The 27,918-nt window shown below is 28.8% G+C and overlaps 1 protein-coding gene and 1 long non-coding RNA gene across 2 annotated transcripts; both read left to right on the forward strand.

The window, feature by feature from the left end:
- Positions 1 to 1,446: 1,446 nt before the first annotated feature.
- On the forward strand, positions 1,447 to 27,807 carry LOC107071699 (cuticlin-6). Its single transcript, XM_015330904.2, has 9 exons — positions 1,447 to 2,478; positions 23,130 to 23,366; positions 24,446 to 24,558; positions 24,755 to 24,864; positions 25,018 to 25,096; positions 25,198 to 25,337; positions 25,664 to 25,810; positions 26,288 to 26,507; positions 27,458 to 27,807. Exons 1-9 carry the CDS (start codon positions 2,371 to 2,373, stop codon positions 27,660 to 27,662), a joined length of 1,359 nt encoding a protein of 452 aa, XP_015186390.1. The 5' UTR covers positions 1,447 to 2,370; the 3' UTR covers positions 27,663 to 27,807.
- Positions 7,906 to 10,837, forward strand: LOC149032452 (uncharacterized). The gene is made up of 2 exons (XR_016176735.1): positions 7,906 to 8,144; positions 9,782 to 10,837. It is a non-coding gene; the product is annotated as an uncharacterized LOC149032452 (long non-coding RNA).
- Positions 27,808 to 27,918: the final 111 nt, after the last annotated feature.

Consider the following 27,918-nt stretch of genomic DNA (forward strand, 5'->3'; position numbering starts at 1 on the left):
TGGTTGAATTGGATTCATTCAGATTGTTGAATAATTTCAATCTGTAAAATTTAAAATAAAAGGATAAAAATGTTAAATCTTTAATCTAAAGTATTCTTATCAATCGTCATCATTCAATTAATTGATATTAGGTCAAATTAATCATTTAATTCATATTATCAGTCTCATTTTCTATACTAATATGAATATACACGTGTAAAGTACACTTCTTACAAATGATATTTCACGATAAATATTTTTCTGAATGAATCGAAACAGTTGTCTTCTTTTTCCTTTAAGATCACATTTGATTTCGATTAACACGTGTCTCTCGAACGACATCTTGCAGACTCACAGACGCCAAGATACGCATATCGACCTACGTAACATAGAAAATGATAAGCACGAAGCTATTAATCTGACAATGACTATCTCTATAAACTAGTGTTACCGTGTTAGCAATTCTGACACGTAGCAATTTATATGCTGCGAACATTTAACACACCATGACGTTGATTTAATCGATTGCTTTTGATTATTACAATAAAATAAAACAATAAAAAAAGATTATATCATTGAAAAACTATTTCATTCGTTGATTCGAACATTTTGAACTCTCTGTTTTAAAATTACGAATTTAAATCAATACAAATAATAATAATAATTAATCCATTTTTTTACTCAAGATTATTTCTGCATGTGTAATGAATATTTTCACGGATATATTTTTAAATAATTCCACACGCGATTTATATAACAATTTTTTGTTTCTTATCTTCATACTTCAAAGAAAAATATTTGTTAAACATGAAGCTTTGCTTATTGTTGTTTTGTGTTGTATAATATTTTATAAAGCAATCTCTTGTTTGTCGGGGTAAATATCACTATAATGATATGCGCTTTGTAGTACATATTTTTCTTCAACCTTTATTCGTTCAAAATACAAACCTTGCAATCCTTTTATAACTCCTGTTAACATAACACGTAGCTTCTTTCCATTCAATTGGATTCCATGAAAACTGCAGATCGATTGTACGAAATAACAAGTAATATACACCGCACATTGTATGAACTTACAATGCATTCATAAAAAAAATATAAAACAAAAAAATTATTATTCATGATAAATCATTGAAATAAAACGCGAACCCCTTGGGGGTTTTCGCAACGTACAACCCCGACGCGTATATCGTAAAAAAAAAAAGAAAAAAAATATAGGACGAGAGTTAGTTGTACGAATGGGGGGAGAGGAGGAAGGGGGAAGGGGTTCAATGACCGTTCCATTTAAATTCCCTTGCAAAAAAAGAAAGGACAAAATAAGGGAAAAATTCAAAACAACGGACGATAAAATGGATTTCTACCTTAGCTATAAAATAGTGATCGCAAGCTACCGCCACGTGGTGGTAAGAAAATGAAACTTAGGTTAATAACGGTGCAAGAGAGAGAGAGAGAGAGAAAGAGAGAGAGATGAGAGTAGGAGGTAGTAGTCAGGCAAGCAAGAAGCGTGGTAGCGAAGGTAGCAGCAGTTCTGGAGACACGAATGCGTGTAGATAGCAGAGGTGTATCGGGAGGAAAAGGGAATGGCCGCTGCGGTACCGTCCTGGCCCCCACCAAGCACACCTGAACGAACACCTGAGCGTCCCTGGGGCCACCTCGGAACTCGCGGACAATCATTATTTCGCCAGTATAACACTAGACTCCATTCGAAACCATCCTCGTCGCCGTTGCTGTTGTTGTTTGTTGTTGTTTGTTGTTTGTTGTTGTTGTCTTCAGTTGATTTCACGATCTTTGAACGAAATTATTTTCATACTTTCACGTAAAGAAAAAGGAAAAGGAATAGGAAAAGAAAAGAAGAAAGTATAGTTTTTTCTTATTCTTTTTCTTATTCTTCTTCTTCTTCTTCTTCTTCTTCTTCTTCTTCTTGTTCCTCCTGTTTGGTGAACGGAACACAGCGTCTTTCGTGTTGAATTCATCGAAGACAAGAACGGACCAGTCTTACGAACACATTCGAGAATCCTTGCATCCTGTATACACATCTACGTAACTAACACGATAGTATCCTGTATATACCGTGTGTGACAAGGAGGAAGATATCTAATGTAAGAAGAAGAAAGAAGAAGATAACTGGCATCGACGAGAAGTCAGTCAGAATCGTGATACGATGACTATCTTCTTGGGAAATAAGGAAAATGTGACGTGAGAGACCGGTCTCTGAGATCATCGACGTTGGCATACGTGATTTTTTTTTTTATAATCTTATCTGTCTTCCTTTTATTCTTTTTTTCTTAATCCTTATTATTATTTTATATATATATACATATAGAGAGAGAGAGTTTTTTTTTGCCTTCCTCGTATCCAAGATACAAAGTCACGCGAACGCGTGGATCCATCATGCACGCTACCAAAATGTCAGCACGCGAGTGGTCAACTTTTCGTCTGATCTCGCGCAGAATCGCAACTGCGGTCTGTTGGATCCTGGTGGCGCTATACGTCAACGAGGTGAGTTTGAAAATGTATTATTAGATATTTTTTAAGTAACAATTATATTTAAACATATTTTATATTATTTTTTTATATAGTATATTTTCTTTTCTATCGGTTAACGAATTGTGTGTTAGTTGTTTAAAAAGTAAAAGTAAAAATCACGAAATAAAATGCAACACTTCTTTTTGTTATATTTTTTGGAAACAAAACAAAAACAAAATGATCAGAACAATTTTAATACTTTAGTTGATATTTGATGAAAAATATTATAATTTTTCTTTAGTTCTTTTTCTTATATTTTGAATTTTTCTTTTTTCCCACGATTACTTCACGATTAGTATTATTATTTTTTTTTATTTCTTGGTAAGAATAAATAAGTCGCACGAGAGAGTATGCCTTCTTTACAATCGCCAACTTTCTACAATATTTTTTTTCCTATCCTACGCGATTAAGATCTACTACGTACGCAACATCTTTTTTGTCTTATTATGTAATTAATTATGCGAATTATAATTAACCGTAATATTATATTATATTAAAATGTATTATTTGTTTTTAATTTGAATTTATTATTTATATATTAATACTTTAATATGAACAAATTCTATGAGATTATATTGTTACACATATTATATTATATTATTTGCTTTCGATTAAAGTATAAATAAAAATTCTAAAATATTATTGTTACATGAGTAAAATAACAAAAATAAGATTAAATAAAAAAGAAACAAAAAAAAACATAATATCGAATATTTCATACACGAAATGTTCAACGAATTGAAACGAATAGATTTCAATAACCAGACGAACAAACAAACAAATAAAAAATTCAAAGGGTTGAGATGGGAGGGGAGGTGGTCGGGAAAAAAGGAAATAATTTCTTCATTAAGAATAAATTATGCAAAATATTATATTATCTTATATTTCATTATTTGTTTTAGATTAAAATATAAACAAATTCTACGAGATTATTGTTATCCGATTAAAATAAAATAAAAAATGAAAAAAAAAACATAATATCGAATATTTTACACAAGAAATGTTTAACGAATCAAAACGAATAGATTTCAATAATCAGACGAACGTAAGAACGAACGAACGAACAAACAAAAAATTTAAAGGGTGGAATGAAGATGGGAGGGGTTCAGGAAAAAGGAAATACAAATGAAGAAAAAATTATGCAAGGATTAAAATGCGAGTCGCGAGCTTGTGCGTTTATGTATTTCGTTTGTTGAAACGTTTGCCTCGCCATTCGTGGAAATGTGTCTGGTAAAAAGGGAGAAGAAGAAGGGAAAAAAGAAAGAGGTGGGACGACTGGGGGAGGGGGGAGGGGGATGCTGGGTGGTGGCGTGACTCTTCTTCCCTCAACTCTTCTTCTCTTTCGTATTGGGGGGGTTCAAAATATATGGGCTATATACACACACACACCCACATACACATCTACATATATATATATATATGAGTATATATACAACGAAAAGTTGCAGCAGACTGTAGTAGAGTCTGCCTATTACGAGAAGGAATGCAACACAGCCACTCACACACAATAGTCTCTCGTTTCCTTCTCTTTCTTTGTCTCTCTTTCGTCCTTCTTCATCATTCGCATTTCTCTCTTTCTCTTTCCTTCGTTGATCTCTCTTTGGTATGCATAGGAAAACCTCGTTAAAACGTGTCGTTCTATGGGACATTTTTTCCTTCTATTTCTTTTTATTTCTTCAAACTACAATAGTTACTCTACCGTTCAAAACCACCATGAAAATATAAAAGATAAAGGATTGAACAAATAAAAAAAAATTAAAAATATTTGTATATATTGTTATAATAATATTTTACGATATTATAAAACATGAATAACGTTATATTACCATTTATAGTTTTATCGTATTCTTCGACCTTGAATAACGATGATAATGATGATGATGATGTAACATGCTTCGTAATACTAGTAGGAAAGAGTAATTCGCAATTACGTTGTTCCGTGAATAGTTGTGGCTAGGATATTTTATAGTTTGATCGAGAAAAAAATGTACTAGAAAAGAGTTTTAGTAACACTTTTTCTCTCTTTCTCACACTTTCTGATTATCTACCTTTTCTTGTTTTTCTTTTTCTTGCTAGAAGAAATACGAGACTGGTATGTAAAGTGGTACTTGTAAAATACTTTGTCCCTTTGGCTCCTTTTCAACCATGATAAGATAATGCTAATGGGAGGGGGAAGGGTGGGGGGTTGAATAGTATTAAGTTAAATATTTTAAACTCCTTGTCGAAGGCTTTTACTTTCTGCATGGAATACACGATCGAACGTTTTATTATCGAGTGACCTTCGATCGATCGTGAATCGATAAAATGAACTAAGGTCACAGGATGAACTTAATATAATGCAGATGCTGGTGGTGAATAAGAATATTTTTTTTCGATTGTACGATTAAAAGTTGAAATGAAAATCTACGATCTAGGCGTAGTATAATGTCATTGATACTGTATTTTGAAATTTGTAAAAAATAAACGTATTTAATTAAAAGTAAAAAGAGAGAGAGAGAAAAAGAGAATGAAATAGATAAGAAAGGATAGATATTATCTTATCTAGGAAAATGCTTCAATTAATATATCGAATCCTATTTAGATAAATACAAGATAAAACGTTAGTTATCATTATCGTAAACGATGTTAAAATCGTTAAAACAGGACAATGAAAGAAAATGAAATTGCTGTTGCTTAAAAGGGGTTGAGAATTCCTGATAATGTTTTATCTGATAATAAGTAAGATATTTATCTCTGTTTTAAACTCTACAACTTGACCCTACTTTTGCGTGAAACATAAATTCTCCAAGTTAATTTCTCGCCCGACTCTTGGAGAAACATTTTCATTTCGCCTTGAAATTTCTTCAAATTCCATCCAACATGATATGCGGTATCGCGATCGAGGATCTTAGGATGCAATGAACAACCTTCTACAATTTTTTACTTTCTTATTTTTTTTATTATTATTTCTTTTTTTTATCATGAAGTTATCTCGTTCCCCGATTTCTTAGCATAAAGACGAGCTATTAAAAGTTTCCAATAAGTTGTTACAGTTATGATCGATAACTACAGTTTACGAGATAATGATAACATATATCAACTATGGTGATAGAAAAACAAAAAACAAAAAACAAAATTATGATCTTACATTATTTTCTAATCGTAATTTTTCCAAACGTCTTATTATTGGTTTGAAATTGACATAGTTGATATTCTATTTAGTAAAAAACAAAAACGAAAAGATAGAAAGAAAAGACAAAATGAAAGAACTTGACTTTATGTTAGAATGAATGCGTGAATGTAGCGTAGTCGTAAGAGGGGGAGGGGGGAGGATAAAACACGCCTAAGCTCGTCTATGACATAGAAAACTCTTGTCCTCGAATACGCGTCCCGCATGAAATATTTCTCAACGTCTCATATGTCTCATTTCTCACGTAATCATAGGAATTTTTTTTTCTACCTCTACGTTTCTTCATTTTTTTTTTTTTATTCTTTTCTTTCTTGCTTTTCTTTTCTTTTCTTTTCCTTTCCTACCTTGTTCTTTTCTCTCTAAATGGATGATAACAGCTAACAACTTTCCGTGGTAACTCGTATATATTTTTATGATTCATCTCCAAGTGTTATTGTAAAGAACAAATTGGTTTTCAATTAGAAACTCAAATATCTTATCTTTAAGTTTTTCAATTTGGTATAAAATTTAATAACTAATAAATATTAGGGTGTATCAAAATTTGGCTCATTTATTTAAATTCATATTTCACTTAGATTTTAAGTAATTTTATTGATTTCACAAAAATTATATTATTTGAAATAAAACACGAATTTTTGATTCACCATAATTATCTTAAATAACATCTTTCTATACTCATTTTCTTAAAATTGAAACCAATCTACAAAAACCTTAATTATAAAAATTATTAACCGTATTTATATATAAACATAAGTTAAATCACTAAATACACTAAATTTATTAAAATTTAATGCATTTTTTAAATTCATATTTCACTAGCATAGTATAAAATAATTTTTTCGATTTCACAAAAATTGCACTATCTAAAAAAATACGAACTTTTGATTCACCATAATCATCTTAAATAACATCTTTCTATTCTCATTTTCTTAAAATTAAAACCAACCTACAAAAACATTAATTATAAAAATTGTTAACGGTATTTAAACGTAAGCTAGATCACTGGATGATATTTATAACATAGTATCAAGGACGTAGTAAATAATTCTTTTGAAGATCATTATAAAAAGAGGAAAGTAAGAAATAACTATTCGAAAAATAAAATATCCAAGTGGGATGTGTGTGTGGAAACGCATCCAAGTGCACCGTACCGAGAATAAAACGAAAGTCAGAAATTCCATCTTTTCTTCTTTATCTTTTCTTCTCTCTCTCTTTCTCTTTCTCTCTCTTTTTTTTTTTTTTTTCATCGAACTCACATGTCCATTTTCGGAGAACGAGCGCTACTCCACGGGATAGTTCGACCTACGCTCGGCAGCCTTCGATACACAGCAGCCTACGTTTAACCATAAGATAATAAGTCTTTTCTTTAAAGGATTGCGAAAGTGCGAGTTGAAATCTCGTACAATACTCGGATATGTAATATCGTAACTTCGATCGTATTCTTTCTTTTTAAAACTCCTTCAGAGACAAGAAGAAATTGTTTATAATACTCCTTCGTTCGTGTCCATTGAAAAAAAAAAAAAAAAAAAAATAGAAAAAGAAATAAAATTTCGAAGTTCTGAGGGACAATTTTATATTTTCATCTTACCATATGTAGTCATGATAAGTTATTTTTATCCAATCGATATTATTATGATAGTATTTTTATCTTCAAGTTGTTAAAATGATACTTTACAATTTTAACTTTAAATATGTGCTCATGATTATTAAACTGGTCTAATTGTAAGTCAAAATTAAACAAAAAATGAGTTTATCTAAGTATTATATATGTTAAATTAAATATAATAATATATAATATAATTATAATAATATTATAAGATAATTAATCTCCAACTTATTCTTAACCTAAAAAAAGAGACATCTTTTTACGTTGAAATAGTTATAAACAAAATTACGGTAAAAATATTATTAAAGTATTCTATCATGGTTACCATTACTGTACAAAACAAAATTACTCGTGACTTTTCTCCAATAATTGTTAAATTAATTGTCATAATATTATAATATAATTTTACTCCAATTTATCCTTAACCTAAACGAAGAAACACCTTTTTACGTTGAAATAGTTATAAACAAAATTACGGTAAAAATATTATAAAAATACTCCATCAAAGTTACCACTACTCTAAAAAAACAAAATTACTCGTTAAATTTCTTAACAAATATTTGTTACAATTAATTCAACGATATTAATTTTACTTTAACTTATCTTTAACCTAAAAAAAGAAACATCATTTTGCATTAAATGTAATTATAAACAAAATCACGATAGAAATATTATAAAAGTAATCTATATCCGTTGTGTCAGTATTCTGAAAGAAGGACTACAAGTTACATAGAATAATAAAATACATTATCATTTTTGTTTTTCTCTTAAAGTTTTCATTCTACCTTCGGTGGATATCCTTGGAACCGAAGAATGCTATTTGTCGTGATAAATGCAGTAAGCCGATAGGAATACCAGCAGCAGGTATCTCCAGAATGGAATCTTATACTTGATAGTTTAGATTACTTTAGAAACCGAATTTATAATCGTTCAGTGTGGTTCTTTAATTACGTTTCTCAAGACGAGAAGGACGACTAGAAAATATTGCCTTGCATTTTCCATATTTAGTTAGAAACCTCGAGCAAAGAAGGAAGATTCATGACGAGCAAACGTTATGATCTAGAATGATCGATTAGTCCTTGCAAGATAAATCATTTATTATTGCAATTAAATCGATTATTATTGCCTTCGATATTCTTCGGGGTGGGGTGGGGTGAGGATAGGGGTGAGGGTGTGGTTTGAATTTTTTTCTCATTTATTTTTTTCATAGTTTTTTTCTAACGATGTATTTTGTAATAATCGACGATAGGAAATAATTGAAATAACACATGTGACTCTCTTATTCCAAGTAACATAATGATTCTTGTTATAATCATCGATTGATTCATTTTAACGATCATAATTTATCTCTAAGAACGCAATTTTATTCATCGTTAGGAATTTTTTTAATCTTACGAACGATCACTTTTGTTCTTATCGTTGTTGTTGGTAGTATAAAAAATTATTTAACGGAATATCACGTAGTAAAAATGTAACTAGAATGATAGTAAACCTAGGAACAGGGAATCACGCATCGTTTCGAACGTTTACGAGCAAGATCAACGGATGCACTACGTCAGAGTAAACGGAAACGAAAAAGAAAGAAACAAATACAAAACGTGTTCGTAGTAACCGTGATTAGTATGCTATAGTATGAGTATAATATATTGTATAATAATATAACGCGATTTCACCAAAACTGTTAGGTGGTATTCTTCTCACTTTTCATTATTTTCTATATGTTATTCCGATGTGTTAGTAAATGCCAATGAAAAGCGAATAATAGTTTTTGTTCGTATGAAATACGAAATCAGAATATGAGAAGAATACGAGAAATATTATTATACGAATTGTTTGGCTTGGACGAGTATTTTTTATTTATTAGATTGCATTGTAAAATACGTGATGATTTTATAATAAAAATGTTCGATGACAATAATAAAACAAATATCAATCTTCATTAATTTTTGGAACAATCGGTAAAATATTATCCTTTTACTATAAAAATTCGTCAAAAAATTCGTGACGAATTTATAATAAAAATATTTGATGACAATTATAAAACAAATATCAATCTTCATTAATTTTGGGAACAATCGGTAAAATATTATCCTTTTACTATAAAAATTCATCAAAAAATTCGTGACGAATTTATAATAAATCTATTCGATGACAATTAAAAAACAAATATCAATCTTTATTAATTTTGGGAACAATCGATAAAATATCAGCGTTTTTCTTTAAAAATTCGTCAAAAAATTCTTGCCAACTTTATAATAAAAATATTTGATGACAATTAAAAAACAAATATCAATCTTCATTAATTTTTATAACAATCTACAAAACATTATTATTATAGTTTTCTACAAGGTGACATCAAAAAATTCATGATGATACTATAAAGACAATTAAAAATTTTAACCATTTTTATATTTATTAATCAACATTAATTTTTCAAACAGTCTAATACAATGAAATATGCAATATATACAATACATATAAATATACAATCATATTTACAGAATAAAATGGTGCGAATATGATCTCAAACAAAAATTGCTGGTTGGTGTTCGAGTTGTGTTAAATAAGTTATTGCTTCCATCAAGAACGATTGTAATACGGGCGTGTTTCCATTGGCGTATACGAAGAATGCAGCGGAACGATAGAAATTCTATGCAAATAGAGAAGAATGTTTGTATTGTCATTATAACGGTACGAATAGCCAATGGTGACGTTGCAACAAACACGCTTGGCTGTTCGTTCGCATTGGACCGGCAAATTTTATCGGTGTGCTGATGGTGATCCAGATATTATATTCTTCTTCTTCATCTTCTTTATCTGTAAAAAAAAAAATAAAAGAAATGAATATCATTGAAAGTTTTAACAAAATTACCATCATCATCATCATCATCATCATCATCATCATCATGATCATCATCATAGATAAAGATCTACGTGAAAGAACATTTAACAAGATTAGATCAGAGATCCTTTTCTATTTTCTTTTTTATTTTTTCGAATAAAAAAACATTACTCGATTACATAACACGAATGTATCGAGAATGATCAAATAGAAAAGAAGAGGAAGAAGAAGAAAGGAAGAAAATAATAAATGACGCGATTGGTCGTGGTTTTCATTGCATTCAAAAAATAATTCGATAAATCAACGGAATGGAATAAAGACTTGTGCTATATAACCCTAACCACCTCCTTCTCCTCCTCCTCCCCCATAGAATAGATGGCAAAAAAAACGTTTCCACTTACGTTGTTCGAGCGTGGCCGATCGATAAATTAATCGATCAAAGGAATGCAAATAAAGGTCGGTCGTTCTTATGCAACCATTCCCCCACCTTTACTCCACTTCACAGACACAGAAACACACATACATACATATATAACATGTATCTTTCGAACATTTTCGAACGTATCAACTTACGTTCGAGCTGTTCACACTTATAACGACTGTTCTCATCTTATCTCGAACGAAAAGTTGTCTGACATTATTTGTCTCTTTCTACTGCAACGTCTGCGAGACTTGACTCGTGCAAAAAGAAGAAAAAGAAAAAAAGAAATGGAAAGTTGGAAATTGCAAGAGCGACGAGAAAGGGTCTGCTCGTTCTTCTCTTTTTCTTCTGTTTTTCTTTTCTTTTTACTTTCTTTTTCGTATCTGAATGAAGGAGCTAGCAGTAACTGGACAACAGGGCCTGGCCGGTACTGAAAAAGAATATAACTCCAAGAGTTACGATCTTTTGGATGGTATATAGGCCGCACGAAACGGCATATAACACGTGCCGCGTAAATTGCACGTTTATCCGTGAACGTATCTTACGTACAAAAAACTCCGTTACTATACTACCACGCTATGTGAGATGATAGTGTATATGTGTGTATATAAGTTACCTTTGAAAGAGAGTAAAGGGCGGGTCTTTAATAGGTATATAAGTATTTTATATATAGGTATTATAAATATATGTATTATAATATATATTATTAAATTTTTTATATAATTATGTAAAACAATTTTATAAAACAAAGGTGACCATTACAATCTTATTATATATAAATATAATTAAATTTTATATATAAACGTAATTATAATGAAAAATTTTATATATATAAAATTTTAATAAAAATTATATAAAAATATAATTATATATTTTATTATATATATAATAACATAATTATATAAATAAGAACTAAATTGACCATTAAATCTTATTATATATATTACATATATTTATATATAATTAAATATATATATTATATTTATATAAAAATATAATTATATATTTAACTATATATATATATATATATATATATATATATATATATATATATATATATATATATATATATATAAATATAATTATGTATATAAAAAACTAAATTAACGATTAAATCTCAAAAACTACTCCACCTAGCAAAAAACAAAACTAACATCATATAATTACTTCCATTATTCCATTTTTCACAATTTTTATTATACAAATTTTTCTCCATTATACTTTTGGAACTATATAGTTAGCAAGATTTAGAGAATCACCCTGTATATAGTAATGTATCTTACGTTATTTATATACGTTGGAATCATATATTACCAAGAAAGATTTTGAAAATCTTTATTTCATGACAAGTTGTATACGTTGAACTATATATATTATCGAGAAAGATTTGAAAAATCTTTATTTCATGACAAAAGCTGTATTGCTTTAGTTCGATGATATCGCGTGACAATTTTGAAAAATTTTTCTTCAAGAAATATTATTCACGAACAACAACCGATGTTCGATAGGCATAACTGGTCAAACATGGTTTATTGTGTAGATACAAAGATACACGGGTATACTTATATATACATATGTAAATGTGCTTGTTATATCTTTACGTGACAAGTTGAACTCGTTCATTGACGAAAAAGAAAGAAAAATAAAATGAAACATGTCGTGTCTTAGATTAATCGACTATTTATCGTAAAACAATGACATTCTTGAAAATTAATAACCAATTAGTTCCACACATAATCTTTGAATAGCAGTGGTAATAATTTAATGAAAAAAAGAAGAAAAACTAAAAATCTATGAGCTATCTTTTAGTTTGTGATAAATAAAACCTCGTATATTCTTAAACCCAAGAAAATATCTTGTAGTTGTCAGTGAATGGGATAAGCCTCGTTAAATTTTAAAACTTAACCAAAGCGTACTATATGTTACGGTATTATAACTTTATTTCACCATCCTTGGTATTCGTATCGTTTCGCATGAAAGCTTACTCCTAACGTTCGACTATTTTAGTCATTGTGTCAGTTAAAACGTGTTCATCAAAGTATACAATTTTCTAGTCGTCAGTTTAGTAATATGTAAGATTGATAAATCAGTAAGTAGCATGGTTTAAAACGAATCTGATATAGAACCTATAGACGAGATAAAATTCTTTGATCGTTGATTTGTTTGAATAATCTTTTGATATCTCAGCTTGGAATAAACGTAAATCGTTCCGGATGATCGAGACCGAGTACACTTCCTTCAGATCGAAGTTAAATGCATTATACAGTTTTATTTACAATAGCAGGATCTTAACACTCCTGGTAATAAGTATGCATAAAAACCTTAGCATGACATCGTTCATAGTTTACTTTCAGTTAAAAAAACAAAAAAATACTTTTAATCTGACTATTACACAGACACATCTTTGCATATGTCAATAAAGATACGTTTAAGTACAGTACGTGTATGTACAACGTCAAAATCAATGATAAACCTTAATGCTACATAACCTTACTTTTATCTTTCTTCCTCTTATATCCTAAAGAAATAAATATAAATATAAAAAAAAAAAAAAGAAATTTATACCGATGCACACGTGTAAGTAGAAATTCTTCTAAGATGATCGTGAACGTTTAATAATTCTTCCAACTTTTAAAGTCAAGTGTACAAATGGAAAAAGGGAAAATACGAGATGGTGCTACCAACAACAAGAACGCAACTTCGTCATATGAAATAATAAAATAATTCCTACCTTAGGGTTTCTCATTGAAGGAAAACTTGACAAAATTTTTTTATCAAAGTTTTAACTCGAGAAAAGGTTAAGCACTTGACATGTGCCGTGATCCTTCGGAAACTACTCGTGTAAAGGTATTAGAAAAGCAACAACACTTGCTGCTGCCCCTTGGCAGTCGGCAAATCGGACATGTCGGTGAAGTTCATGATTTATGTTCGTGATTTTACCTTAAGGCCTATGTCGGAACGAAATCGTCGAGGTACGTTCTTTCTTTGCTCGTCATACGCGTATCCACCTTCGGTTATTCTTCTTCTTCTTCTTCTTCTTGTTCTTCTTCTTGTTCTTCTTCTTCTTCTTTATCTTCTTCTTCTTCGGGTCTCAAACGACTCAAAAACTGCAAAACATTGGCGTCATCTCCTTATCTCTTTCACTTTTTCTTTCTCGTTCGATAAAAAAATTAATCCTGATTTGTTTTGAGAATACAATTTAAAAAGAAAAATAATACAATTATATAAAATTATATTAATTGTAAATAATTATAATTAATTTAGAAAAAATAAAAAAATGTAAGAAGAAAAAAGATAGAAATAAAAATTAGGGTGATATTTTATATTAATATTTTTATTGATAAAATATGGGGTTTTTTTTGTATTAATATTTTTAAAATAAATTTTACAAAAACAATTTATTATGTAATTTTCAAAAGTAACATTTTAATACAATAAAAATACGTATTTTTGAGTAATATTAATATTATACTTATTTAATTATATTTTTTTATAAATTATATTAATTTATTAAAAAATGATGGAATTATAAAAAAATTACATAAGATAATATAAATTATAAATAATTATAATTAATTTAGAAAAAATATAAAAAGGTAAGAAAAAAAGAGAACAAATATTAGAGGGTGAAATATTATATTAGTAATTTTATTATTTAAATATGGTAATTTTTTATATTAATATTCTCAAAATAAATTTTACAAAAGAAATTATATTGCAGTTTATTATGCAGTTTCCAACAGTAAAATTTCAATACAATAAAACCACATATTTTTAATTAATATTAATATTATACTTATCACGATACATCATTGAATATTTAATATATTTGCAAATTTTACTCTACACCTCCTACAATTTTATTTTTATTACTTATATACGATCCTATAAATAATAAAATTGATAGCTAATAAAATAAATCCAACAATAAGACCACTATAACAACCATAAAAATTAACCTAAACAAAGATTTTCCAGATTTTACTGAAATTATTTCACGCTAAATTTGATGAAAGTGAACGAGAGGGGGAAAATGAAGGGTGGAAAGGGAAAAAGAAAAAAGATTATAGGAAAATAAGATAAAAGATGAGATATACGGGTACCGACGCCGATGGTTATACGAAGTATAATAATTCCTGCTCTCGCGAACTTGTACACGTGCGTGAGTTCGTGTCGTGAAACGTCTCCGAGTTGTACCATGCATATACATATACATATATACACATATATAATAGTTATATATACCTATATACTTACATTGACCATACGGTACGTTCGTGAACATTTATGTATTAGTATTAGTGCGAAACACTTAGAGATTCCCGTCTCGTACGTAATGGCATTGTCATAAACGCGAAAGCGTACGCGGATCCTATCCTTGCAGTTAAAGCTTCTCGTGCAACGAACAGACGAACCAAAGACAGAAAGAAAGAGAGAGAGAGAGAAAGAGAGAGAGAGAGAGAGAGAGAGAGAGAGGAGTACAAAGAAAGAGAGGAGCCCGTTTTAATAGCGGGACGACCTCCGATGGTAATAAGATCGTTTTATATCCTTGCCTCTTCCTTTTTTCTTACTCCTTTCCATTCCTTTTTTTTTACCTTTGAATATACACGTGTGGGTGTTTCGTGTTTTTCTAGTTCTCTATCTACCCTACCCCCTCCTTTACCCCTATTCTCACCATTTCTCTTTTTACGCGTTCATGTATTATACGCTTACGTTAGTCCCTTCTATCTATCTATCTATCTATCCATCTCTCTCTTTTTCATACACACACACACACATATATACGCACACACTATTTCTTACTCATTCACTTTTTCATCCTTCTTACGCGTACCAACACTTTCACTTTTCTCCGTTAAGCGTGCGTTCCGTTCGATCGTATCCCTCTCCCCCTACACCTTCTTTCACCACCCCTTCTCCAATACTCTGACAATGAAATAAACTATACCTTATCGGTGGATACGATGATGAGTCATAATAACAAATCGATTGAACACTATTATTTTTAACATGGTTATTTTCACGTTCATGGATTTGGGAAGAAAGGTATGATGGAAAATTTGAAATTTAATTAAAATTTTTAATTTAAACAGAAAGAGAAAAAAAATATATATATAATACTCTATATATATATTGTATTATTTATTTTAATATTTATATTATTATATGATTATATATAATATAATATACAAAAAATATATATATTTATAAATATTTTAATAATAAAATAAATAAATAAAAAAAATAAATAATAAAAGAATCTTTTTGTATTAAATTTTAATTTATATATTGCAAATATTATATTATTATTATTATTATTATTATTATTATTATTATTATTATTATTATTATTATATATAAATAGAAGAATATTAAATTTGTAAATTTAAAATCGTTCGGACACGGGTTCAACACGCTTCTTTTTTTTTTTTACTTTCATTTATTGCCTCCGATGAAAGTGGTTTTGCTTCTCTGAACTGTTACCACTAATAAACAAGAGGAGGCACAACAAAGATATTTTAAAATGAAACAATTTTGCTCTTCGACGCACTTTATTCTTATTTCTCGCTTTCACTTTCGTTTTTCGGTCCGCAACCAAAGTGGGTGGGCTAATTTTCTGGGTCACCATTGCGAAACATTTCGCAGTTCGATGAAGACCGTTTCGTGAATCTTTTTTCGAATTTTTTTTACAAAATGAAATATTAAAATTTAATATGCGAGATAGGGTTAACTACTTTCTAATTTTTTATATATTTTTTTACGTAATCGTAATTAATATTGAAATTGTATATATATATATGTGCGTGTGTGTGTATGTATTAAAAATATGAACAAATAAAATGATTGGTTTAAAGAAAGGCTACTCGTTTAAATAGTTTCACATATTTTTATATTAAAACTGGAAGCGTAAAATTACTCCCACGCAAAATATCTATAAAAACAATTATTTGAGAAAAATTCTCTTGAAAGTTTTTCTACGAAAAAATATCGAACTACCATAATCCACTTCGATACGTTCGAGATAAGAAAATATCACACAAGCACTTACTACTCGCTTCTGTTAATCGTAATATAACTTCGAGTTACTTTTATACGCCTTATTCCATAACCCGAGTATCGTCTCTCGAAAATAATATGGTAATATAAAAGAAAAAAAAAAAAGAAAAAAACCAAGAAAAATAGAAAAAACGAACAAATATAATATTTTTCAAGCCATAAATGTATTGCAAAAAAAAAAATTATAAGGGACGTAATGCCATATCGAAATAGTTTTCGATATGATTTTAAATAAATTACACTTATCAGAAAAAAAATAATTCTTATTCATATAAAATACTTGATACACACACACACACACACACACAAAATTATATTTAAATATTTAAATAATATTTTAATAATAAATGAAATATAAATAAAATTATATTAAATTATATAAATATATAGTAACGTGTCGTTTTATTTTTGTAGAATAGAAAATTACACATATTATTTATATTTTAAATAAAAAATAATTATGAAAGAAAGAGAATAAAATAAAACAAAAAAAAAAGAAAATTGTTTGTCGTATACTTATTATCGTTTTACAAAAGTTAAAAATTGAATTACAGTTTCGTTATCTGAAACGATATAAAACAAATTAACAAAAAATAAAAATAAAAAATATAAAAATGTAGAGAAATTACGAGATTTCTTTTCTCGCCATGATAAGTTGCATTCGATACGTTGTCGCCTTTGAGATATTTTTATTCGAGAAAAAATTATGGTGGGGGTTAACGGGATTAAAAAAAGATAGAAATAGAATGATGTGAGAAAAGGAATTAAAATCTATCCGTAATCTGATAAGCCATAACCGTGGAAAGTTACTAATGTGTTGCTTTCACTCACTACACGCTTTCGAGAACATTGAAGAACGTATAAGAGAGAAAGAGAAAGAAAGACAGATAGAAAGAAAAAGAAGGGGGCAAATATAGAAATGAAAAAATAAAAGGTGCAAGAAATACACCACAACGTAATAAAATTGCAAATGTAGAAATGAGAGAGAAATAGGAAATAACGCATGACACGATATCGATAAAATGGTGACTAGGGGGATGAGAGAAAGGTGAGGAGAGGGGTGAGGGTAGACCATTAATTAACGATCGAATTGCCGCGAGTTTTGATCCGATAACGTAAAATTATTCTTGCGTTAAGGATTTATTACTTTCGTATATATCACGTGGTATTAAACTATACTTTACGTTCATTGAGTTCTCATTAACGCGTGGACTACACGAACCTCATCATGTTCCTGATTAATCGATCACCCCCTTTAATTAAGGCGAAGTACTCTTGCGTGTCTCAAAAAATTAAACTTTCTTTCTCCCTCTCTTTCTCTCTTCTTTTTTCTTTCTCTTTCGTGTCGTCTCTATCAACCTATTCATCTTTTACGTCGTGATACTTATTTTCTTATAAAACAAAAAAATAAAAATAATTCAAAAAAACATCATACCCCTATGATAAAACCCATACGCGATATGTAATTTAAATCATATTAATCAAATAATATCACTTAAATCCTTTTTAAACGGCATACGTTATTGAAAAAAAAAAACAAGAAAAAAAAAAAGATAAAAAATAATAATTTTCTTCATATTTTGATTATTATCACGGTAAATGAATCAACACAGGTGATGTAAACATTTTTACACTTGAGAAGATTAACTTAAGACCATAAAATACGTCAAAATAAGACGGTACTTGTTAATAAGACTTTACCTTTTATTCTTCAGGTAAGAATCTTCACTCGTGTATATATATATATGTATTTTAAGCAATAGATAGTGGAACCTCCTCCTCCTTCTTCTTCTCCTCCCTCTTTTCCTTCTTCTTCTTTTCTTCCCTCCCTCCGAACAATGTCTTCATAAATCCCTTCGTACTTTTCTCTCCTTGAATCTTCGAGGCAGCAAGGATACAAGAAACAAGAATGAAGAAAGATAAAGAACGAAGAAAGATTGAAGATGTAGAAGAAGAAGAAGAAGAAGAAGAAGAAGAAAAGATGCGAGCCTTCTTTTGGCAAAAATTCCCCGCGGGGTCCGTTCGAGTTTGAGTCTTACGTTGTTTTCAAATAAAAAGAGTAAGAGAGGGAGAAAGAAAAGAAGGAAAAAAAGAAAAGAAAGGAGGAAATAAAAAAGGAAGGAAGAAAGTGGTTAGACCAACGAGTCCAAACGAGGCAAGGGTCAATAACATACGTTTTGACTTTGCGTTCCTTTTTCTTCGCAGGATAATTCTGGAGACTGGGTCCTCTCCCCTCTACTTGTCTTTTATTCTCTTCTCTTTCTTTCTTTTTCTTTTTCTTTTTCTTTCTTCTTTCTCTTTCTCCATATTCTTTCTGTCGACCAAGTCTAAGGAACGCTGACGAGAGAATTCCGGGCCCTTTGCTCTTCTTCTCTTACCTTTTCTCTTCTTTTTCTTTTTCTTTTTATTTCTCTTCTTAGTCTTCTTCTTCTTCGTGGTTTTTTTCTTCCAGAGACGAAAGAGCAAAGAATGCTTTTCTCCTACGGTGCATTCGTTGCATACGCTGCAGTTAAACTCTTCGATTATCTGACTCCGGTCACTACTACTACTACTACTTAACAATTTGTTGTAATTAAAATAGTCTTAAAATTTTTATTAAAAATTCTTTGAAAAGTTTAACAAATTTAATTCACCTAAATAATAGATGTATTTATTATTTAAATTTATGTTTTTCTATAATAAATTGAATAAGAAAAGTTAAACTGTTCAATTATCTGAATCCTGTTACTAAAAAATTCTTTACAGAGCTTAACAAATTAAATTCATCTACATAAAAAATATATTTGTTGTTTAAATTTATGTTTTTCTAAATTAAGCAATATCAAAAAAGTTGAACTCTTTGATTATCTAACTTCGATTACTAATACTACTATTTAAAAATTTGTAGTAATTAAAATAGTCTAAAAAATTATTTGAAAAGTTTAATAATTTTAATTTATTTTGATAATTGATATATTTGTTGTTTAAATTTCTTTCTTTCTATTATAGATAGAATAAAGAAAGTTAAACTGTTTGATTATCTGACTCCAGTCACTACTACTACTACTACTACTTAAAAATTCGTAGTAATTAAATCTATCTAAAAAATCTCATTAAAAATTCTTTGAAAAGTTTTATTAAGGTTTTATTCACCTAAAATATAGATGTATTTATTATTTAAATTAATTATTTTCTATAATAGGTACAATGAAAAAAGTTAAACTCTTCGATTATCTGACTCCAGTCACTACTACTATTTAAAAATTCTTTTTAATTAAAATAATTTAAAAAAATCTTATTAGAAATTCTTAGAAAAGTTTTACAAATTTTAATTCATTTACATACTCGTTATTTAAATTTATGTATTATTAAAAAATGATAATTATATAATATTACTTCTTTCTTCGTTCTCTTTTTCACCGAAACTTATCCACTTTCGCGTTGACAGTAAGTAATAAGTAAGAGTAAAAAAAAAAATGATATCAAGTTTAGAAATGGAAAAAGATAAGAGTCAAAAAATGAAATATTAACGTTCTGCAAACGATATAGTTCTGCGGTTATGTCTCGCGGTTTGCATGTTTGTACTTGGGTGTGCATTATCGGAATGCATTCAAACTTCCACTTAGAAACATAGAAAGATAGAGAGAGAGAGAGAGAAAGAGAGAAAAAGAGAAATAAATAAATAAATAAAAATGAAAGAAGTTAAAAAACTTATAAGTAAGATAAATCTTAATACAATATTATTACCAACCAAGTAAATTGCATATTTCGATAAAGCACGCAAACTTTAGTAAATCACACTTCCTACTTCTTTAAACTTTATTTTCTTTTCTTTTTTACAAATTTGTCTTTTTTTTTTTTATTTCTCTATCTATTTTTCATTCCATCTTCCCTTACCTTTCCCCCACCTATCTCAATTCATTTTCTTCCCTTTACATTCAACTCTTCTAATTATTTCTTAGACTCACGTCGTAATTCTTGTTAGCATCGATCGAACTTACCGATACCGCGAAATTCTCTATTTCAACGATGAAAAATACGATAGCTAAGGATATGCGTGTATATGGGGTGATTCGACAAATTCTTCCAACATATATCATGTTCTCGCTTTCTTACTATATCCTCTTGTCTTCTCTGTTTTTTTCTTTTCCACAACTAAAACTCGTAGATAAAATTTATAATTCGTAATTCAATAAATAATCTTTCTTCTTATTTTTGTTTAATACTAACCAAACTTTACATACATGGATTCGTGATTTGATTATTTATTTATCTATAAAATACCATGCATTAATTAGTAATAAATAAATAAGAAAATATTTTTTAAAAAGCTCAAACTAACATTAACAATTATAATTGCACGAATTATGAAAAGTAAAAATTTCTTGTATATTTTTTTTTTTTAAGATGAACAATTTTATTTACCAGTGAAACGATTATTCTTAAATTTCGTAGAACCGAATGGAATCAGTTTCACTCAGCTTTTACTAAAGCGCGTTTAATAGACGTGCAAATATTTCCATTGGCGAACGTAATTTCTGTTTGCCTTTCTCTTCCTCTCATTCCACTTCTATCTCTTTCTCTTTTTATTTTTCTTCGTCACTGTAAGCGTTATTTTAAGTGCGTACACTCATGGCGCGTTCCAAAGGAATTCTGATTACATCACGTCGCCGATCCACAATCGTTCTAGCATTCCTTTTTTGGCCTAACTAAAACGAACCCGGTGTGACCGTGAATTACGAGAGTTAAATAATTACTCGACTTTGTCCTAATTCGTTTTATAATTAAATTCTCCATTACCCCTTCTGTATTTCAAATTAAAATGACTATCACGTTTAACAAAACAAAACAAAACAAAACAAAACAAAACAACAAAAAATGTGTCACTGATTGCGATTTATAGATAGCTATGTAATTATAAATGAAAAAATGCATAATAAATAATAAATCGATATATTGTAGAATAAAAATAAAAGTATAAATAATAAAAAGAAAGAAAAATTATAGAGTGGGAAATAAAATTAATCATCGAAAAACAATTTAAACGTTGTTTCACGTTTCATTCAAAAAGTAACGAGAATCCGATTTCAAAATGGAGAATACGATTTTTCCTTTTAAAGATAGAAAGAACCATCATTCTCTTTTCTAACTTACGATCGCGCATCCTTCACTTGATATACGACTAAGGGAACATTTAGGGCTCGTGTCCTTGCAAAATACACCCACGCGAAGAAAGATCTTTCGATCTTGAAGCAAAATTTCCTTGGCTCGGTCTTCTCTCCGCGCGGATTTTCGTTTATATACGTACACATGCATACACATATACATATACACGTATATATAGAGATACATATAACATAATACTATATTATAGGAGTTAGTAGAAGTGGTTCAGACGCGGCATATGAAATTGAAAGTTAGCGTGGGTTGCTTGGCTACCGCCCAGACCGGTCTAACTTTACTTGTCCATTAAGTCGCCGATTGGAACAAGAAAATGTCCCTACTTTCTTCCACCATACCTATAGTACTATACCTTTTGAAGTTTGTTATAGACGTGACCAATAATTTTCTTTAGCCACTAATATTCTTGATTTATAATACATACGATTTATTTCGTTTCTCTCTTTGTTCTTTAAAATATATATACATATATAGGGTGATCTGTAACTGGTGATACAAGCGAAAAGAGGGTGATTCTACATGAAAAAATAAATCGAAAATATAGAATAAAATTTTTTCGTTTGAGGCTTTGTTTTCGATAAAATCGACTTTGAATTTTCGGAAAAGTTCGTAAGGTATTTCCGAAAAGTTAGTAAGGTATTTCTGAAAAGTTCGTAGATCCGTTATAACGAGACATGATGAAATGCATGCATATTTTGCGAAAATTCAAAGTCGATTTTCTCGAAAACAAAGCCTCAAACGAAAAAATTGTATTCTATATTTTCGATTTAGTTTTTCATGTAGAATCACCCCTTTTCGCTTGTACAACGAGTTATAGATTACCCTATATATATTTTATCCTTCTTTCTTAAATCACTTCGAGTTATGTCCTTGACTTGAAAGATTAGATTATGCTATTCGATCTACCATTTAATTGCAACTTTCGAGTCTTATTCAAACTAAAACCTGATTAGAAAAAAAGAAGAAGATTAAAACAAGTATAACATATTATAGTTATTATTTAAATATTAATTACAACGATTTAGTCGTCAAATAATAAAGAATAATAATAAAAAAAAACACAAAATATTGGAATACCTAAGAGAAGGTATTTCTCCTTAGTACGTAGAAATATGTAATAGTTTCTACATAATACTATATAGTAGTATATAGTAACATAGTAAATGTAGATATAGATCCTACAGGTAAGATCCAAACGATCATAGTCGTAGATCGTAGTAATTAACGGGTAAAAAAGGTGCGTCTAATATTTCCTCGTAGTATGTAAGTACCCTACCCTAACCTATATATATATATATATATATACTACTACTACTACTATTACTAATACTAGTACTAATACTTCCTATATATCTTTTTGCACACATAGGTCGGCGGTCAATTATTGGACACGGAATTTCAACCGACGGTAACGGCGACGTGCAAAGCCGGTTATATGACGATTCGCGTGAATCTCAACCAGAGCTTCGTAGGTGCGGTTCACGCCAGGGATTATCGTAGACCTCAGTGTATGGTACCCGGAAATGGTTCGAATCACGCCACGCTAGGGATAAACCTACTTGCGCCAGAAGGAGCACCGGATTATTGTGGTGTACTTGTTAACAATGTAAGAATGTAACTTTTAAATATATTTACACTAAGATGCTTTGGTCCAAGCGTTGATGTGACTTTTTTTTATAAATTGTTGATTTAATATGATTCTAAACTGTTTAGTAAATTATAACAAGACACAAAATAATATCACAATTAGTAATGAAATATATAAAGTAATAATACTTGAAAAAATATAAACAATAAAGTTAGTTATGTCACATGTAATTCTGATTATATCAAAATAATTGAATTGTGTACAGTGCCATCTATAATTCTAAACTATTTAATGCAGTCTAATTAATATTCACCTCTTTAATAATTTTTAATATTATTTAATTTAACTTATTATTTAATTAATATATTTTAATTTAACTTAATATTATTTAATTTTTAACATTCATTTAAATTTCTGGTACTTCAAATTAGACATTAAATAATATAAAAATTTTAATATATTAATTATATTTAATATAATTAATATTAATAAATATCTTATTTATATATATTACAATACTATATATATTTGTTATATAATATATATATATATAATTTTTTATAATATGTAATATATACATAATAACACACACAATATATAATATCACAATTAGTAAGGGAATATCTTAAATAATAATATTTGAAAAAATATAAAAAGTAAGGTTAGTTATGTCATATGTAAATTGAAACAATTGAATTGTAATACAGCGCAATCTATTGAAAACTTATAAGACCTAGAAACCTAGATAACCTCTTAAATATAAATCCTTAAATTAGTAATAAAAAATAAAAAATAATTGCGATAAAAACTATCCTATATTCTAAGTTAGAAAAAATCACACAAAACACACAAAAAATTACGTTAACATCGGTTGAACAATTTCGAAGTCCATAGCAAACCAAAAATGTGACACTGAATTTTTATATACATATATATAATTTTTCATGCTATTTTAACGAAACATGTAAAATGTATATAATCAAATAGAATTTTATTTTGTATTTAGTCGACTCTTAAAATAGTTCCTAAGTTTTATATTAATGATCTCAATCATTAATGATTTAATCTATTGATTAAAATTTGTTTTAATATTACAGAATACGGAAGAAAGATCGGTACCAATAGCTGTTAGGATACACAAGACGTTAGAACTTGCCGATGATAAATTTTACGTTATCACGTGCGGCAAAGCTGGTTTTAAAAATGCTAAGTAAGTTAATGATACGAGAAAGACACTAAAAACAACGTACTTAGGAAAGATAATTATGACTCATTTGTTTTCAATTTATAATATCTTGCGTTCTAACGTTAAATGTAATATTGTAGTTAAGTTTATATACTATATAACATACGATAATAATTACGATTAATTAAAAGTAACGTGTATTTTTTCCTTTTTTTTCAAGGAACGAAACATCGTTGGTGTCCTTAAGACTCTTGGACGGTTCTCGTAGAGTTCAAGAAGCTATTTATGGTCACAACTATACACTAAGAGCAGAAATCTCTCGTCCGGATGGTCAGTATTACGTTTTATTATACTACGTGTGTGTTTTCTCCTTTAAGATGCTGGTTAAAACGGGTCGGTTGGCTAACCTAACCGTTTGTCTCTTGCATAATTTTTTCCTTTTTTTCTTTTTTTATTTACGAGTTAAATCCTTTCCTTTCGCAGGAACATACGGTATCAGGGTAAAATCTTGTTTTGCGTTTAACAAAAAAAATGCCAGCGTACAATTGATCGACGAAAGAGGGTGAGTATACTCTAATCAAATCATTATAATATTTTTTTCACTTTTTTGTTTTGCAAAATAATCCTTAAAACATTATTTTTTTGTATCCCCCATGTTTATAGATGTCCCGTTAAAGCACGAGTCATGACGAAATTTATATACGATCGAAACACCGGTACAGCGGATGCCACATTGTTCTCCATGTTCCGCTTTTCCGACAGTCCACAAGTGCATTTTCAATGCGACATTGCTGTTTGTAGAGGTGAGTATACTATAAATTGCTATACCGTGAAATGATTTGTATCAATGAAATTAACTAAACCGAATCTGGGTCAACTAATGTGATTCAAAATATTTAAATGAATCGTTCCAATCAACGATCATTAAAGATTTCATTTATTATACTCTAGAACGGGTTCATTTTAATTAAGTATAATAAAATAAATGAACTAAATCGTAACTGTACTCGATTTCATTTGTTTCGTATTTTTACGATTAAAAACGTTAACAAATATTATTATTACTTTATCAAATATCGTTTTAATAATTTAATTAATTGTTAATTAAAATTTGTAATTGATTCGTTAGGAAGTTGTGGTACTCCGATATGCGAGGATGACAAGGACGAAGGAATAAAAGGAGGCACTCCTATCAGTGGACAAAACGTTGTCGGTGAAGAAGGAATCTTACTTGCCGGTACAAGCGTTTACGTTCTTGATCCTGGAGAAAAACCAAGTGAGTTATTTTATACTAATTATATATTATTATCTAATTATAATTATTAAATTATATTTAATTTTAAAATTTATTATAGTAAATTCATCTTGCGATTTTTTATAAATTAATATAATTGTACCCATAATTATAAAAGTAATCTAAGTCATATTTCTTTTGTTTCGAAATATTTTAAGAATTAAATTTGAACATTAAATTAATTCTAAATATTGAAATAACAAATATAATCTAACAATAATTTTTAACAATTACGTTGAATTTATTTAGTTTTAAATAATGTTGTGTGAAATAACTGATAAACTAATTTTCTTTTAAATTTTGGGTTAGACCAATTTCATAATTATGGACACACAAGTATGTATTATAGAATTTGGAAAACATATAATTTTATTTCACGTAAAAAAAAATAAATTAATATAAAAATTAATATATAAAATAAATTAATGATTAATTAAATAAAATGTTTTTTATTTACAGTGGTTCAAGCATCCTACGAAGAGGGCAGTATCCATCCGTTATGGTTGTTATGGTTAGCGGTAGCATTAGGAATATTGTTTCTAATAATGCTAATAATTAACATATTCCTATGCTCAGCTATGACATGTAGCTGTTCACAAACCGACATTATCGAAAAAGAACCATCGATTGAAGATTACGATCCATACCGTAGCTGGCACGGTTCTCAATACGGGTCGAGGTTTGATTTAATTAAATTCTTAATACGACTGTGATGTTGTTTCGTAACAACGAATCAATCAATGAGACGTTGTTGAGAAACATTCTACACTAGCTTGGCACAAATCCTTTCTTTTTCCTAAGATCAGAACGGTACGTTAATAATAAACGTGTCTTCCTATACACGTACGTTCAACTTTCTAAATCACGTTCAATTTCATTACAAATATTTCTATTTGATATTTATACTGCGTACGAATGATTTATATCGATTACAAAAATTTTTCTAGAAAAAAATATCGAACATTATTATTCATAGAAAATATTATAATAGACGTTAAGAATATTAAAATTTTTAAATTTATATTATCCTGATTAAGAAAGGTAAAATTGCATAGTTTTATTTCAATTTAAAATAATAGCTAATCTTTTGTTTAGAAAAATGGATAAATTTAACGTTAAATGTGTTTAATTATCACGTTTACGCGAACTGTTATTTTTATACGTTCTGATCGATGGTTAAGATCGAATTTACAGTATACATACGAAACGAACATTATTTTATATACGTTTGAAGGTATCAGATTGAAAAGTGTCAATATAAGTTAAACGCTCGGAGTGTTAACATCATTTAAACTTATTCTCTCCTATTAACCCTTTGAGTGCTAAATACTTACAGCTTAAGTGTCTTGTAAGCACTGAATAGTTTATCATTAACTAAATTGGCATATTATTACCCATATTTTAATAATAAATTATAATATATCTAATAATAACAATTTTTCTTAATATAATTTTCATATGACAAGATTCGAAACAATAATCAACATTACATGATTTTACATTAATATTGACAACACACTTTATATGCAACTTTTAACAAAGGCATATATGCGTTTATAGCAGTCAAAGGGTTAATTAATAATATTAAAAGATTAATATATTAATTTTATTTGTATATAATTATTATAGATATTCATTAAACGGGAAACAAGGATACGCTTCTGGTGGTTCAACGATGAATTCAACGAGGTCGATATCAACTAACAGCGATCATTATGCTATAGTACATTCACGTCCTGGTAGCAGATTTTCCGGTCCTGGACAAAAGCAACATCATCATCATCATCACAGAGGTCCACCCTCGAATATGGGCTCGCATTATTCTGGAAAATAATATTCTCGAAATTGTTTTAATTATATTTCATTATTTCGATGATTTGATACGTTTTTATGTTCGTTCATTTTGATTAAACTTCTAATAGAATGTTTTATACTTCTTCTCTTCTTTTTCTTCTATTTTTTTTTTTTTTTTTTTAGAAGACATCGACAGCTGAAGAACAAAAAATTAAACGACGAAAACAAATAATTATTATAATATTAACATTTAGTATACTTTTATAATAGATTTAAGTATCCATATATAGTTGCTA

The sequence above is a fragment of the Polistes dominula genome, unplaced genomic scaffold (genome assembly GCF_049000335.1).
Source record: "Polistes dominula isolate Pdom_NZ unplaced genomic scaffold, Pdom_raw_medaka contig_22, whole genome shotgun sequence".
In the NCBI taxonomy this organism is placed as follows: Eukaryota; Metazoa; Arthropoda; class Insecta; order Hymenoptera; family Vespidae; genus Polistes; species Polistes dominula.

What these genes read in the sequence shown, in the direction of transcription:
- LOC107071699 (XM_015330904.2), top strand. Translation starts at nt 2,371, where the DNA reads ATGCACGCTACCAAAATGTCAGCACGCGAGTGGTCAACTTTTCGTCTG. An exon ending in AGAAATCTCTCGTCCGGATG is followed by an intron (nt 24,865 to 25,017) that starts GTCAGTATTACG and finishes TTCCTTTCGCAG; the next exon opens with GAACATACGGTATCAGGGTA. An exon ending in GGTTCTCAATACGGGTCGAG is followed by an intron (nt 26,508 to 27,457) that starts GTTTGATTTAAT and finishes TAATTATTATAG; the next exon opens with ATATTCATTAAACGGGAAAC.